This window comes from Danio rerio, chromosome 9 (assembly GCF_049306965.1).
Source record: "Danio rerio strain Tuebingen ecotype United States chromosome 9, GRCz12tu, whole genome shotgun sequence".
Taxonomy (NCBI): domain Eukaryota; kingdom Metazoa; phylum Chordata; class Actinopteri; order Cypriniformes; family Danionidae; genus Danio; species Danio rerio.
The window spans coordinates 11,456,174-11,472,620 of NC_133184.1; the positions used below are offsets into that span (position 1 = coordinate 11,456,174).

General features: G+C 36.8%; 1 protein-coding gene across 2 annotated transcripts in view; it reads left to right on the forward strand.

Moving 5' to 3' along the window:
- wnt6b (wingless-type MMTV integration site family, member 6b) overlaps positions 1–16,033 on the forward strand; it is a 55,903-nt gene extending 39,870 nt beyond the window's left edge. Inside the window, exons 4-5 of one of the 2 annotated variants that reach the window (XR_012385182.1) lie at positions 10,626–13,179; positions 13,305–16,033. Coding sequence is in view for 1 of the 2 variants with exons in the window: in XM_003199189.7 (XP_003199237.2) it covers positions 10,626–11,087 (462 nt within the window). In the remaining variant the exon portion in view is untranslated. Of the gene's footprint in view, positions 1–10,625 lie in introns of both variants that reach the window. The other variant, XM_003199189.7, reaches the window with a different exon arrangement.
- The last annotated feature ends 414 nt before the right edge of the window (positions 16,034–16,447 follow it).

The following is a 16,447-nucleotide window of genomic DNA, read 5'->3' on the forward strand; positions in this document are numbered from 1 at the left end:
TATTATCCACAACCTAATATTTCTAATTTCTTTAACTTTTTTTTCTAGTTACAACTTAATATTTTTATTACTTTAGCTTCTTTTTTTCTAGTTACCACAACTTAATATTTCTTTAACTTATATTTCTTAGTTACCAAAACTTAATATTTCTAATTTCTTTAGCTTATTTTTAAGTTGCCACAACTGAATATTTCTAATATTTTTTTACTTATTTTTTCAAGTTACCACAACTTAATATTTCAAATGTATTTAACTTATTTCTTCCGACTTACCTCAACTTAATATTTCTAATTGCTTTAAATTATTATTTTTCTACTTTTCTTAACTGGATACTACAACCTAATTTTTCTAGTTCTTGAAAATTATTTTTTCTTGTTCTCATAACTTAAATTGTCTTGTTCTTATAACTTCTAACTTGTTGTTCTTATAACTGTTCTGAAAAATTATGTAGTGCTGAACCTGAGGCAAGGTGTTCATTTAACAAAGTTTTTATTATTGCTGATAACATGTTTTGCTAATTAAGGTCATGTTATATTATATTAACAAATACATCGGTGTATGTGTAAGTAAACATTAACTAACTAAACTGGAAAAGTAAAGAAATCATACATCAGAATATGAAATTAAGTTAACATTACCTAATGGTTAACTGTTTTTTTTTTCATTGTTAATTTGTGATAAATAATGCATCAACTAATGTTAACTAATAAAACCTTATTGTGGTGTTATAATAGTAGTAATAGTATTAAACAGTAGTATAATATGTCATAGCATTCTTACATAAAGTTCTTCATTTATAACCACTATTAACTAATAATTAGCCATTTGTATTTGCTACTATTATGACACCATTCCCCATCACTGACATTCCTCTGTCATAATAAAATGATTTCCTGCTATTTATGGTATGTTTTGTCTATTATGACACCGTGATGCCTTGCTAGTATTAGAATTGTCTGAACATCTGTGTTTTTACTGTAATGTGGCAGAGGACATCTTATGAAATACCCGATACAGAATATCCAGATCCATTAGAGATTTGAGGGGATTTAATAGATAATCATTCTGAATCTGATCTGGACTTGCTCACACAAAACTGCTAATTTATCTTTTATGCTTATGTGATTTCAAAAGCGTGGACCAAAACAACAAGTCAAAAGGATCTTTTTTTTATTTTTTATTTTTTTTATTGATTTATAAGCTCTCCCTTTCTCCACTGATGTATGGTTTGTTTGTACCTGACCCCAGATTTATACATCACTATAAATCTAAACAAATAAGCTCCAATTGATGTATGGCTTGTTATGATAGGATATTTGGCTGTGATACAACTATTTGGAAATATTGAAAAGGGAAAAACCTAAATAATTCGCCTTTAAAGTGGTTTAAATTAAGTTATTAGCAAATGCACTTTAATAATTAAAAGAAAAGTTTTGATATATTTATAGTGGGAAATGTTAAAAAAAATTGTTCTTTAATTAATATTGAATGATTTTTTTTTTATTTATTTATTTTTGCATAATAGAAAAATCAATCATTTTGGCCCATAAAATAATTTTTGCTATTGCTCAAAATATACCTGTGCAATATATGGCTGGTTTTGTTGTTAAAAAATAATATTTCAAGTTCAATAAAACTTTGGAGATGTAGTTAAAGCTCATACAAACAGTTTTACATTGTGTCATTTTAACCAAAGATGTTACACAAAGTCTCCACAAACTGCTGATATTCTCTCATAAGAATATTTTAGTGAACTGTGGAAAAATAACAATAATGTAAAACAATAAAAAGAAAAACAATAATAATTTTACAAATTAATTTAAAACTAACCTGTCATCTATACTCAGTCAAGGGGTGGTACTTTCTCAAAGGGTTCAAACTGTACATATTTGCACATTTTTATGGACTAATAGGTAGCTCAGTAGCTAGCACTGTCACCTTACTGCAAGAAGGTTGCTGTTTCGAGTCCCAGCTGGCCCAGTTGGCATTTCTGTGTGGCATTCCAGTTTCCCCAACTGTCCAAAGACATTCACTATAAATGAATTAGATTAACTAAACTGACCATAGTGTGTGTGTGTGTGTGTGTGTGTGTGTGTGTGTGTGTGTGTGTGTGTGTGTGTGTGTGTGTGTGTGTGTGTGTGTGTGTGTGTGTGTGTGTGTGTGTGTGTGTGTGTGAATGTGAGAGGGTATGGGTGTTTCCCAGAACTGGGTTACAACTTAAAGGGCATCTGCTGCATAAAACATATGCTGCAATAGTTGGCGGTTCATTCAGCTGCGGCGACCTCAATAGGGACTAAGCAAAAGGAAAATGAATGAATGATTGTGCATTTTACTGTCCCAAGTTTTGAACCCATTTCTGGGCATGTATGATAATAGACCTGGCAAATCTTTATTGAAAGTTATTTTTTTGAAAATGAGGGCGTCACGGTGGCACAGTGATTAGCATGACCACCTCACAGCCGGGTGCTCCGGTTTCCCCCACAGTCCAAAGACATGTGCTGTAAGTGAATTGAATAAGCTAAATTGGCCGTAGTATATGTGTGTGGTAGTGTGTATAAGTGTGTCCCAGTGTTGGGTTGCAGCTGGAAGGGTATCCTCTGCGTAAAACATGTGCTGGATAAGTTTGCGGTTCATTCCACTTTGGTGACCCCAGATTAATAAAGGGACTAAACAGAAGGACATTGAATGAATGAAAGAATGTTGTCATGTAAATTTAAACATTGATGCAGAGTAAAGAAGATGCTCAACATGCTTTTTTTTTTCAAATTAAATAATTCAAATAGTCAGTTTAAACACTTACATGCTTTCAAGCATAACAAACCCACTAAACTGATATTGTTACATTGCTAAATACAATACTTGACACATAAAAATGCAAATCCTGTACAAATATTACAAATGGTAAAACTGTTTTATCTACTGAACTTTTATGACATTTTGTTAACATAATATATATATAATATATATATATCCTAATATTACAATTTCTAAGTAGTAATTTAATAGTAATACACTTAAAAATGTTTAAAATGGGTTGTATACTAGTATTCCACTGTATTACATAGACAGGCACAGCCATTTGAGGTCTAAAAAAGCCAAATAGGCTCAAATCACCTGTTTACAGTAGTAAAAATCACTTTCTATATTCAAGTGCATTTTTTGTTTCCATATATTAAATAAATACACTGCCACTTTTCTAAATAAATGACACTCATATAAATACATATTAAATATATATTTTAAACTTACAGGCTAGTTCACATATTTCACGATCTGACTGATAATAATAATTAAGAAGTATTTTTAATACTAGACAACACTTGATGTCTCTATCTCTGTCAGTGACTTAGTGACAGTTAAAACTAGTATTTTCTCTGAGTGCTTCTGTCACTGTGTTTAATCCTTTCTGTGCAAGACTATATGGTATAGTTAATGCCACACAAACTGTAAAAGGTTTAATGTTGGTAGTTCATTTTAAAATAAGCTATGCTAATGAGGTGAACTCAGAGAAAACCCGACTGCTCCTCCAAAAACACACCTCATTCTTTGCTGTCCACGGCTGTAGTTTGCTGATCAAATGAAAAACAAAAGACGGGGAGGAGCCGAATTCTGTTGCCGTTTTCTTATCATATTTAAAGGGGACTGAGGCCACAATTTAGTGTACAGTTTATAAGATAATTGCAAAAGTTTTAGGGGGGAAATATAGCTACAGCCCCCCTAAAATAGGCCTAGCAATGGCCATGAATGTCTTGGCATCAGCCAATTGATGCATTGGAGATATTGAATTCGAGAATCGATAGATGATTATATAAATGCAATAATCTCAGATGTTTTAATTGGATTGGCCAACTTGTTTGATTATACAGATTAGCCAGAGACCATGATTAAAGTCAACCTAAACTGGATGTTCCTAAGATGTTTATTTCTATTTTGTGTTATTGTACTTATCACTAAAATTGAACATTAAGTAGGGGGTGGGGCTAAAACCATCAAACTGTGGTCAACAGAAAAGAACCGCCACTTCAAATGCTGAAACAATTGGTCAGACTTACCAAAACATTTTTTTTTATTATTCACCTTTATTCATGATTTTTCTTTGGATTAGTCCCTTATCTTTCAGGGGTCGCCACAGCAGAAATTGAAAGACCAATTATTCCGGCATATGTTTTACACAGTGGATGTAATGACAAACACTCATAGGGCCCTATCATACACCCAGTGCAGTGTGGCGCAAGGCGCGGCGCAATAGTCTTTTGGTAGTTTCAGCTTGGCGCAAGAATCGTTTTGAGGCATTGCGCTACGCTGTTTAAATAGCAAACGCATTAGCGCTCATTTGTGCGCCCATAGGCGTTCTGGTCTAAAAAGGAAGGCGTTCTGAGGCGGAACGCTGGCGCGTTGCTATTTTGAGAAACTATAATAGATTTTTCATTAGACCAAAACTAACCCGGTCTAAACTCTAAACTTGCGCCTCGCTTACGCACTGCTTAATACGCACAAGAGAGCAATAGGCAAATATCTTTACATATGAAAAAAATTAAATATTAAGGATATACATAGGATATAATAAGAATAAATATAGGATATAAATATAAAGGATTAAAATATTACAAAACATATTATTTTCTAGCCTACATAAATATGAAAAATCACTGCTTTTATGTCTTCTTCATCTCGGGAGGCTTTTTCAGTTCATTCATAACAATTTGCTTTTGTATAATGTTATTATTATTAGCAGTATTATTTATTATATCCATATTTATATTTGTTTTATTAAAAACACGCTTAGATTTGCCCACCTGTCAGGTTTTAGACCATATGGGGCACAGCATGTGTTTTAGGATATAACTTAGGTTTTTGAGCACATTTTGTTATTATTATTAATTTATTAGTTTGCTGGAAATTAGAACTGAATTTAGAAATAGTTTTGAAACGAATATTTGCGCTTAACAAACAAAATTATTTATTTATAGACTAATTGATGTCTGTGCGTAAAGGTTTCTCTATCCAAGAGCCAATGTGAAAGTAGTTCCATTATCTCTCATTCTCACGCAGTAGATGCTCTGTTTAACAGTTTTCTGTTAAAAAAACTGTTAACTGTTTGCTAGTGAAATGCTCATTTTTTCCACGTAGACTTACTTTGCGTCCTGTAAATAGTGAATGCGCTCTTGGCGTGACGCAGCTGACTCTTAAAGTGAATGGGAGATGAGACTCTAATTGGTTTATTCTCAAAACACACCTATAACTCATTAACAAAATAAACCAACCCTTTTAGATCATGTGCCGCGGCGCAAGGCAGATTTCCTGTCCTTAAATTAGCAAAAAAGCGTCCTGACACGCCATGAAAGCGTTTGCGCCCTGCGCTTTGCGCTCTGCGCATGGACCGTCAAAATAGAGCCCATACACTTTCCCATTCACACACACACTCATACACTACAGCCAATTTTGTTTACCCAATCACCTAAATCGCATGTTTTTGGACTGTGGGGGAAAACAGAGCACCCGGAGACTGGCCCAACCAGGACTCGAACCAGCGACCTTCTTCGTGTGAGGCGACAGTGCAAACCACTGTGCCACCATGCTGCCCCTTACTTTATCTTGCAATGATTTATTGTTCACCTGAAGAAAAGCAATGTGCACTAGCTAAATAAACATTGTACATTTTCATTTCACACAGACTTAAAAAGATCCATGATCTGTCAAAGCGCTGCACTTAAAACTTGTTCTTAATATATTGTGTTCCGAGAGCCATGACATTTTTGAGATTTTTTTTTTTTTTAAATGCTGGCACTGGTTGACGACTTAATAAAAAATAGTTAATACACATTAACAATAAACAAATGCAAGAAATAGCCTTTAGTTTTAGTAATATTTACTCAATGTTTTATGCCGACAGCAGCTTCAGTACTTTTCGCCCTCATGCAGGTTTGGTGTAGATGTTTTTTTTTTTTTTTTCATGTTCCTGGTAAGATATAACTCCAGATAGATTTTTTTTGCATCGATGCATAGATGATACAAGCACAGTCGTGTGCTGTTTTGCCTGTACAGCCCTTCCGAGATAGTCAAGCTCAAATGAGCAGATGGTGCACTTCAAAAGCTCCAGCGTGGAAGAGCTCAAAAATATTATGGAAATAAACTTGGCAGAGACTAGAGAAGACACAATGGACTAAGTTGAGACTAGTTTGCCAACATCACCGCTCTCTCCTTTCCCTTATTGTTTTGAACGGTTTAGCAGTGCAGTGTTTTGAACTAGAGCTTTCGGAAAGACGGCATTAACATGTGCAGTTAATCAAAGATTTTAATCCATTTATTGGATTTGACACTGAAAATGTTTCAGTCTGTTCTGTGTGATTACTAAAACTAATCACAATGTTGAGAGCTGATTGAAACTGATCAGACCTGCAGCGTAATCATTCATCTTTACAAAACCACACACGCATATCCTAGAGCTAGTGTGGCTTAGTAAACGGAGTAAGATATTCTTTATGGATGTTTATTTGTAGAACACTTTGTACAAATTTTGACATGTGTGTCCATCAGGCATGAAAATATATTATTGAATTATTGAAATATTGCATTTGTGGAGACTGCATTCGTTGTCATACCCACACGTTGTTCAGTTTTGTTTTCTGATAATGATGTTTAACTTGATTGCACCTATAAATCCATTCAAATATTTTAGGTCAGATTTATTTAAATGTGCTGTATGTAAGTTTTTGACTCGTCTACTCTAAAGCATAAAAATTCCATAAAATGTTTGCAGATATTTAAAAAGCATGCTAAGTGAACATTCTTGTTTATCTGAAAACAGTGCTGAAGTCAGATATTCAACAGCGTATTTCAATCATTCATTCAGAGAGGCTCTCAAAGTATGCTTCCGTGACCTAATTGCGACCTACGGTGGACAGTAGCAGACTCCGAAATGAGATTCAGCTCCACATGAGGTTTATTTTATTTTCAAGATCTGAGGTGAATCTTCTGCAGCTTTCATTGTTAGCACTGAACACTGAAGAAAGCGCATGAGGATTACCTGAGGTGATCATTGTCAGTTTTCTGTTGTTCACTTGTGAGAAATAGAAGCCATTTCTAATATGTCAGTTTGAGGTTTTGGTTTGGACAAAAACTCCTTTTAAAATGAAAAATATTCCTTCTATTGGGTGCCGTTGCTTTTATTTGGAACACGGTTTAAATCACTCGCTCCTGTCCTCAATCTGGCTGTCTTGCGTTTGTTTTGATCCTGGAGTGTAATACCTAGTTCAACCACTGGGTGTCAAACTTACATACTGCACCTTTATGCAAATAATGCATTTATTCAGCAAGGACACATTAAACTACGGAACCCCGGAAGGGACATAGTGGGGGAGAAAAAAATGGGTGGGTGAAAAAAAAATAATGGGTGAAAGAAAAAAAATGGGTGGGAGGAAAATATATATTTCTAAGTTTTTTGCGTTCTCTTGCAAAGTTTTGCGTTCCCTCGCAAAGATGTTTTGCGTTATCTCGCAAAGATGTTTTGCGTTCCCTCGCAAAGATGTTTTGCGTTATCTCGCAAAGATGTTTTGCGTTCCCTCGCAAAGATGTTTTGCGTTCTCTCGCAAAGTTGTTTTGCGTTATCTCGCAAAGATGTTTTGCGTTCCCTCGCAAAGATGTTTTGCGTTCTCTCGCAAAGTTGTTTTGCGTTCCCTCGCAAAGATGTTTTGCGTTCTCTCGCAAAACTGTTTCTCCACAAACACTTCCTGTTCACTGCACTCACGTAAACCCTCCCGTTTTTGCCGAAATTCTCCCGTATTTTACCATTCTATCCCACTTTCTTTACATTACTGTGCGTATGCTACCTATGAACCAGTGAATGCATGTATAAGCGCTGACTGACAGACGCGCTTCGTACAATAAACTGATCCCAGATCAGCGTATGTACACGCCATTTACAGAGGAGCGGGTGTATGTTTAAACAGACAAATACACTGAATAATATGAAACATCTCCGTCCTGCATGTTTTATTTTAAACAGCTTATTTTCTTTTAAATGAGCACAAACAGTTTCTAAAGTAATGGACGGCTTTCATTATAGATCTGTGCATTCTTACAGAGACACCTCTGTTATCAAACTAAACAAAACATGAGATTCATTTGCTGCGCACTTGTTTGATAACAGAAGTGTCCCTTTAAATGGCGCGTACAGACGCTGATCTGGGATCAGTTTATTGTACGAAGCGCGTCTGTCAGTCAGCGCTTAAACATGCATTCACTGGTTCATAGGTAGCATACGCACAGTAATGTAAAGAAAGTGGGATAGAATGGTAAAATACGGGAGAATTTCAGCAAAAACGGGAGGGTTTACGTGAGTGAAGTGAACAGGAAGTGTTTGTGGAGAAACAGTTTTGCGAGAGAACGCAAAACATCTTTGCGAGGGAACGCAAAACATCTTTGCGAGATAACGCAAAACATCTTTGCGAGGGAACGCAAAACATCTTTGCGAGGGAACGCAAAACTTTGCGAGAGAACGCAAAAAGCTTATAAATATATATTTTCCTCCCACCTATTTTTTTTCTTTCACCCATTATTTTTTTTCACCCACCCATTTTTTTTCTCCTCCACTACGTCCCTTCCGGGGTTCCGAATTAAACAAATCAAAAATGTATTACAAAAAAAAAAAAGTTTGAAAAGTGAAAAAAAAAACTTTTATTTTTGTTCTTTAATTATTTTATTTTCTGATGAATCCCTGAAAAAATGCCACTGTTTCCAAAAAAAAATGTTGATACACAGAAGTATTATGCAGACAATAATAGAAATGTTAAAATTTTATTTTACATTAAATTGTAAGATGACTTATTACATTAATAAACATTACAAATCTGCATGCAGCTTTACAGATACCGTTTTTTTACAATGTTTTTTATTAATACATTTTTACATGCAACTTTAAGCTTGAGTATCTTTAGACCTGAAAGTTATTATTATTGAATGCCATTTTAAAAGGTCACCCTTAGCTGATGATTGATTATGAAGCGAGTTTGGCATGCTGTCCCAGGAGAAAGCCCTTAGCTCATAAGATCCTCGAGCCATGGGTTCCCTTACATTTGCGGGGCGAGAGAGGAGTTTGAGCTCAGGTATGTCTCAAGAACTTCCCCCTTATTTAGTGCTGATGACATTTAAATTGCTATACTGGTGAGATATACTGGTGGTTAAAAGCTCGACTATAGTGATCATTTAGATTGATCAATTCACTTATGACACATGTTTTTTGAACTGTGGGGAAAACCCACATGAGCACTGAAAGAACATGTATACTCCACACAGAAACAATAACTGGCCCGTTAAGGATTTGAACCAGTGACATTTTTGCTGTGAAGCAACAGTGCTTACTACTGGGCCACCGTGCCACCCTATAAAGTGAAAGCTGGAGGAGTAGAAGTGGAAGGGGGGATTGTTCAAGGTGAAGATAACTGAAGTAAGAAACTCTGGTTATTTATAGTTAGTTAGGAATCATTTGATTGGTGAATCATGCATTAGTTAATGCAGGACCAGCTGTGATCAATCATAAGCATGTGCTCCTCTCGAAATTTGTTTATAAATAAACTCCACTCAATGCCGCTGTAGTGGCATCTGTAACATCGACATTGCAGCTACTTTTTCTAATACTGTCCAATACTGTTCACTGTTGCTTTTGAAAAACTCTTCTTAAAGATTTAAATCAATTTTTTTTTTTTATGATTTTCTTTTTACTGTTTTACATTATTGATATTTCGTCATCTTGGAATTCTAAGGATCTATTTGTGTGAATGATTTTGAGATGTTGAGCTTCAAAGTTTTTGCATTCCATAGCAAACAGTGTATGTGTAACATTTGTTTATTTTAAATATAAAGTCTTGAATTGTAAACAACTTATAAAAAGACATCACATAATGTAAATAAGTTGTCATTTATTAAGAATATGTCAATAGCTTAATTTTGACAAAAATATCAGACAGAACCTTAAAATTCTAAGGTGATGATTTTCCCTCAACTCAATAAAATACTCTTGTTAGAAAATATCAGCTGTTTGTAGAGACTTTCGGTAACAGCTTTGCTTGAAATGAGACATCTAATCTAATACTTCTTATATGACAAAAAACGCAGTACTGCACTCGAGTACTCTCATCTCAGTTTATCATCATATTGTGCATTATTAATCAACAGTCCAAAAAGATCAGATTAATGGTTTCCTCCGAGCCATCATCAATCGGCCACTGGCCACAATGTCAGTAGTGTTTCATCATCAGGGGTCACTGCCTCACAGCCTCAGGTTGTTGTTAGTACGGGGTCAGTCACAGGTAAATCACAGAAGACAAGCTAGATCTGTTTGGCAGATCGAAGTAAAAGTGGACTCGTTTCAAATGCCCTGCAGTAACTTGTTTGGAATTAAAACAAGAAGAAAAGAATAAAAGAAAAAGTAAATGCGGCATTTATCAGATGTTAATTTCAACAGGTATAGAACTGTATGAATGTTTGCTTTCAAGCTGTTGGATTGGCTTTCAGGTTGCTGGAGGCTACAGAGGGAGGGGAGAGAGAGCGAGAGAGACGAGGGTAAATTCCTCCTAAATAGCTTCTCCTTTTATCTCACTAAACTATCTTTGTGTCTTGAACTGCAGGCGGTGAAGAATTATATGAGGACTGAATGTAAATGTCACGGACTGTCTGGCTCATGCACTCTGAGGACCTGCTGGAAGAAAATGCCTCACTTCCGCGAGGTGGGCGACCGGCTGTTGGAGCGCTTCAACGGGGCATCCAAAGTCATGGGTGGGAATGACGGAAAGACTCTCATCCCGGTCGGGCAGAACATCAAACCTCCGGACAAGCAAGATCTCATTTACTCGGCCGAGTCACCAGACTTCTGCTTGCCCAACCGGAAGACGGGTTCCTTGGGCACACGCGGGAGGACGTGCAACAGCACGGCGCTGGACGTCAGCGGATGTGACCTTCTGTGTTGCGAACGAGGTCACCGGGACGAGACGGTGGTCCTGGAGGAAAACTGTCTCTGCCGGTTCCACTGGTGCTGTGTTGTCCAGTGTAAAAAGTGCTTGGTCAGGAAGGAACTGAGTTTGTGTCAGTAATCCAGACGCCTACCGATTCCGAAAAAAAAAAAAAAGAATCTAGAACATTCCAGATTCATGTAAACACATTTCAAACCCTGAGGCTTTGGAAAGGCCTGGAGGAGTGTCTGACTTGTGATTCACCCTTCAGAAACCCCGGGACTGTAAGGACTACTCCAGACCCAACAGGGGTTAATCAGCTGTGAAGTCATCAGGCTTTCGTGTATATATTTTTTTCTGTTACATCAGCCTTATTTAATAAGTTCAGACTTGATGAACTGAAGCTCATCCACATCAGCACCGCAGCCACGGTGTGTTGGCTGAAAACTGAAGTGACAGAACGTCAAGATAAGGATTTTTTGGCATATTGCTCTGGATATGAAACGAGACTGTTATTTATAAGCATTTAATATCATGACTACTTCTTGTGACTAATGCCCTGTCGTTTTCTTTCAAAAGCACTTTGAGAACTTTTAACGGAAAAAAATAACAGGCCATATTACTCTTAGACTCAAAGGTAAAAAGCAAACGGAAGAGAAGCTACATGTTAAACTAGGGCTGGGTGATAAACGATATCTTCATCATTATGGATTGATCTAATACCTATCATCACTATCACTTGAGTTTACATGCACATTCTAAACCCGATTATGTTTAAAGGGAAAGTTCACCTGAAAATGAAAACTTACTCATGTTTGACTTATCCTGTGTGGTTCCAAACCTTTATTCTGACATCATTACTATGATGAAAATACTATGGAAGTCAAGAAAATAATATGGATACCAGTTTCCACTTTTCCTCCAAATATTTAATTTTGTGTTCAACAGAAGAAAGAAACTCAAACAGGTTTAGAACATGTGGTAATCGAGTAAATTACATCATGTTCACTGTTGGTTGAACTACCCCTTAACAATTCATTCATTTTCTTGTCGACTTAGTCCCTTTATTAATCTGGGGTCACCACAGCGGAATAAACCGCCAACTCATCCGGCAAGTTTTTACGCAGCGGATGCCCTTCCAGCCGCAACCCATCTTTGGGAAACATCCATACACAAATTCACACTCATACACCATGGACAATTTAGCCTACCCAATTCATCTGTACCGCATGTCTTTGGACTGTTTTGTGGGGGAAACCAGAGCACCCAGAGGAAACCCACGCGGACACAGGGAGAACATGCAAACTCCACAAAGTAACGCCAGCTGAGCCGAGGCCAGCTGAACCAGCGACCCAGCGACTTTCTTGCTGTGAGGCGACAGCACTACCTACTGCGCCACTGCTACGCCCCCCTTAATGGGCACATAGTTTACCCCTTTTTTCATATTCATATTATGGTTCTTCTGAGTGTGCCACTTTAGGTTCAGTTCAACACACAGTTCAGATGTTTTTATTATAATGTGTTCAAAAGTGTCATGTTGGGGGCGTTTAAACAGTTTGCTGTTTTAGGGGCGTGTTGCTTCACAGTTTTGGCTTCCCGTCCAACGTAACAAGGGGCCAGAGCCAAGGGCTCCCACGCTCTGTGTTTACAACAGACTGACTGACAGACAGAGAGAGAAGCTAAGCTAAGCTAGGATGAGCATTTAGCCGTACATGTACAACTCGGGACACAGACCAAGCAGAGAGTACAAAATCATTTGTGTCTTTGTATGGTCATGATGTACAAGTGCAGAGCTTGTACACCGAGACTAATAACCACACACACTGAATTAACTTTGACTGAGGCACCGAGTGCGCCGCGACACGGCACACCAGACACTCAGTGACGCGGCAGAAACAAGAAGTTTCTCGAATCGTTGCGCCACGCATTCCAGAACTCCAGACACAAGCCTCCACCAGGGCAAACACAACGGTGCCGTGGGCGCCGAGCCGCTGACCCGAATCTGCACCGCGTGCACCCCGCCAAAAACCCACCCCCAGAACTCCGAAATGCACGGCGCTAATCCACGCAAAAGCAATAATTCCAATTACAGTGATATTGTGGAGAATATTAATCTTGTGTTGAGCCCAATGAGCTTCATCAAAAAATAGAGCGCAAGTGTTCCTTTAGTGATATCGCTTTGACTCACACGCTGAAAACGGTGGACGTGCAACAAGAAACCGAGGATATGATCGTGACGTGAGGCTGTCAATCAATATTGGTGGGCGTGGGGACCTCTCTCCTACATAAAGCTGTGGTCGGTCTGAAAACCGTTTCAATTGGTCCACCATTTTTTTGTTGGTAAATTGAAAAAAAAAGGGCTGTGTGTGTTTATGTCACCCCAATATGATGGTCTATACACTATAATTACACACCTGTCTGTCCAAACAGCTTGAAAAGTAGATTTTTCACCATAGGTGCCCTTTAATAATTCAACAATGCACAATGCTATAAAGCCTGAACATAGCTTATATGTACAGTAGTATGTGAACTGGGAAACAATAGGGGCAGCAAAACCCTTGAACATAATAGACACATAAAAGAAACAGGCCGGGCTCATTGGAAATATGCGACTCTGGAAACATTTCCAGGTTTATTTCACTGGACTTTTTTATGAAATGTTTACAAGAACACGTTGTTTGTCATACATTTCAACGAAGCTAAACTATACCCTAAAATTAACCAGCAGGTTTTAAAAATGTCAGGAAAGTTGTCCATATGAAGACGCACACATATTTATTCAAAATCCATGGTCGTTTTAATGTGTTGAGATATTTATAAAATAATACTGTACAATTTTTTTAATACTGAAATAAAGCTTAATTGGCAAAAACCAGCCCATTTAATCATAATAACAACATTTATTTAGAAACTACATTAAATGGCCTATATGCACACAGACTTATAGTTTTCAGCGAGACAGCCCAAGGGCTTCCTGTGAACTGTCTTTCCATTAAAAAATTGTCACGTTTAAGATCTGATTTCTTTAAAAATCAGCAATCTTCACTGCCTTATAGATATACAATATGAAGTGGGTCTCAGATCGGACAAGAAGCACTGCATTAAAATCCATTTCCCCCAACCATGTCTTAAAAAAATAAATGGAATTTCTGCACTAGCCTGCTACTAATGATGGTGTTAGTGGTTACAACAGTCTTTCGTCTCATTTTATGCTTGAACAACTAAATAAATGCTCAAGTCGATTTAACTTAATGTATTGTAATTACATTACAACATTACATTATCAGCTGTAAAACAACCTCGTGAAATTAAAAATTGTCACATTAAGCTTTCAGTGGAAGTTTATCCTTGGCTTTAAAACTCTAGCTGTGCATAGAGCCCATTGGGTTTCAATGGAGTGTTTCTGTTTTGGGATATTTTGTTTGCATTTGTTAATGAATGACACAATTTGCCCTCCACAACTTTAAACACACATGATGCTCACAGTATTACATATTAATATTTAAAGAAAATGAGCACATGAACTTCATCTCCAGAGCTGCTCTGTTCTGCAATGACAGAAATGTATTGTATTTTAAAATCTTAAAGTAATTATAACAATATTATTATTTTAAAACATCAAATAAACAAAGTATTTTTTCGACCATGGTTTAAAGGGCACCTATTATGAAAAAAACAGTTTTTCAATAAGTCTCTTTTTTTTATTTACTGATGTTAAAATACGATCCAAATCCTTTCTGTTTTGATGCCCACTGCAAAGTGATGTAGGAGTGTGGTTTTCGCGCCCACCAAATTGATTGACAGCCCCATATAAACATGTCTCAGAAGTAATGCGTATAATCATATCAACAAGACATGACGTGATCAAAAAAACTGGGATTAAAAGATCTGTTCAACTCTCTGTGATCATCAGTCATCGTCAAATGTGATCAGGAATGAGTTTTACAAGTTTAAAACATTTTTAAAACAGTGCATGTTTTTAATAAAATACAGCTATTTTACCGTCTGTACTTTATCACCACAGCCGCATGTCAGTACGATTATAAAAGAAGAAGCTTCAATCCCGGTTTGTGGATGTTAAATTAGGTTTATTTTGTGCATTAATATAACTGATATCCATACAGCTGTGAATATTAACGTGTATCCTGTCATATTTGTCGTGCAAAAAGTAACACGCACACTGTGTGCATAAACTTTGCAACAACATTGTGTGATACTCATGGTTGCAGAAAGGCATGAATTAACTCAGTAAAGTTTTTACTGTAGTATTTCTCACAATCATTACGTGAGATCTGCTTCCTTCATGTCTGTCACTGTGCTGTTTATCTGACGCAGCCAGAGATTGAGGCATACTCTGACAGGCAAGTGGGAACGATGGGCGGGGAGAACTTGCATTAAAGGCACAGACAACAAAAACAGCTACATTGTGTTCAGAGCAGAACATTCAAAATTCTGAAAGGCATAATAAATAATCTGATGGGTGTTTTAAGCTGAAACTTTACAGACACATTCTGGAGACACTAAATATTTATCTTAAATCTTCAAAAGGGGTCAACATTTATACAGTTCTGTTGTGCAGTATATTTTTTCACAGAAAAATATGCTTCCATTTTAAAAGATTATTAAACTCTTAACTTCATCATTTTATTTTAACAAACATGGAAAATATTGAACAAAATGACATAAAAATGGTGTCCACATCACCCAGCCCTTTATGTAAATCTCTTTATGCTTGTGAGATATTTATTGTGTGGGGCTTTTAATGCACTTTTCCTGATACTGATCACTATTTTTTCATGGGTTTGCTCTCAAGTGAAATGCATTTGTTTCAGTTTTCGGCTCTTCTTGTATTGTTGACCTCATATACACTTATATGATGAAATACCTTTCAGTATGCTAACACTGCTCAAGAGTTCTCAAAACCAATGACAAATGAAAAATAAATCACAGGAATGTATGAGAAATTGTCATGATTTGATCACAATCTCTCACTGGAGGGTTAGCTGTGATAATAGTATTCATTGCCTCAAATGTATGTCATCGAAACATAATTTCAGTAAAATGTTCAATAAACTTAGTGTCACCCAAATGTATTATGTTTGAAATCTAAAATACCCGCGATCTCTGCAGTTAACTCAATCAGAAAACAGAAATGTTGAGAAAAGACATGAAGAATGCAGAGCTTTGAGAGCTACTTAAAGGGTCAGCCATGATACTTTCATCAAGTGTTAATCTCAAGCACCCATCCTTTGTTTGGAATGTGTTGCATTTTTGGAAAATAACTCTGAAGGGTATCATCTTAGCTTGTATGACACAGACCATAGAAGAATACAGGGCATAAACACAATGGATTAAAAAGAGACAGCATGTCCATTAGATGTAAAGTAAGATGAAGCTCATTGCTTGAATTCAGCTCTGTTTATCTCTTCCCACATAGCAAAATTTCTCTGGCCCAGCTCTGGCCCACACAATCAGATTTTGCTTGGCCCACATGCCGCAGT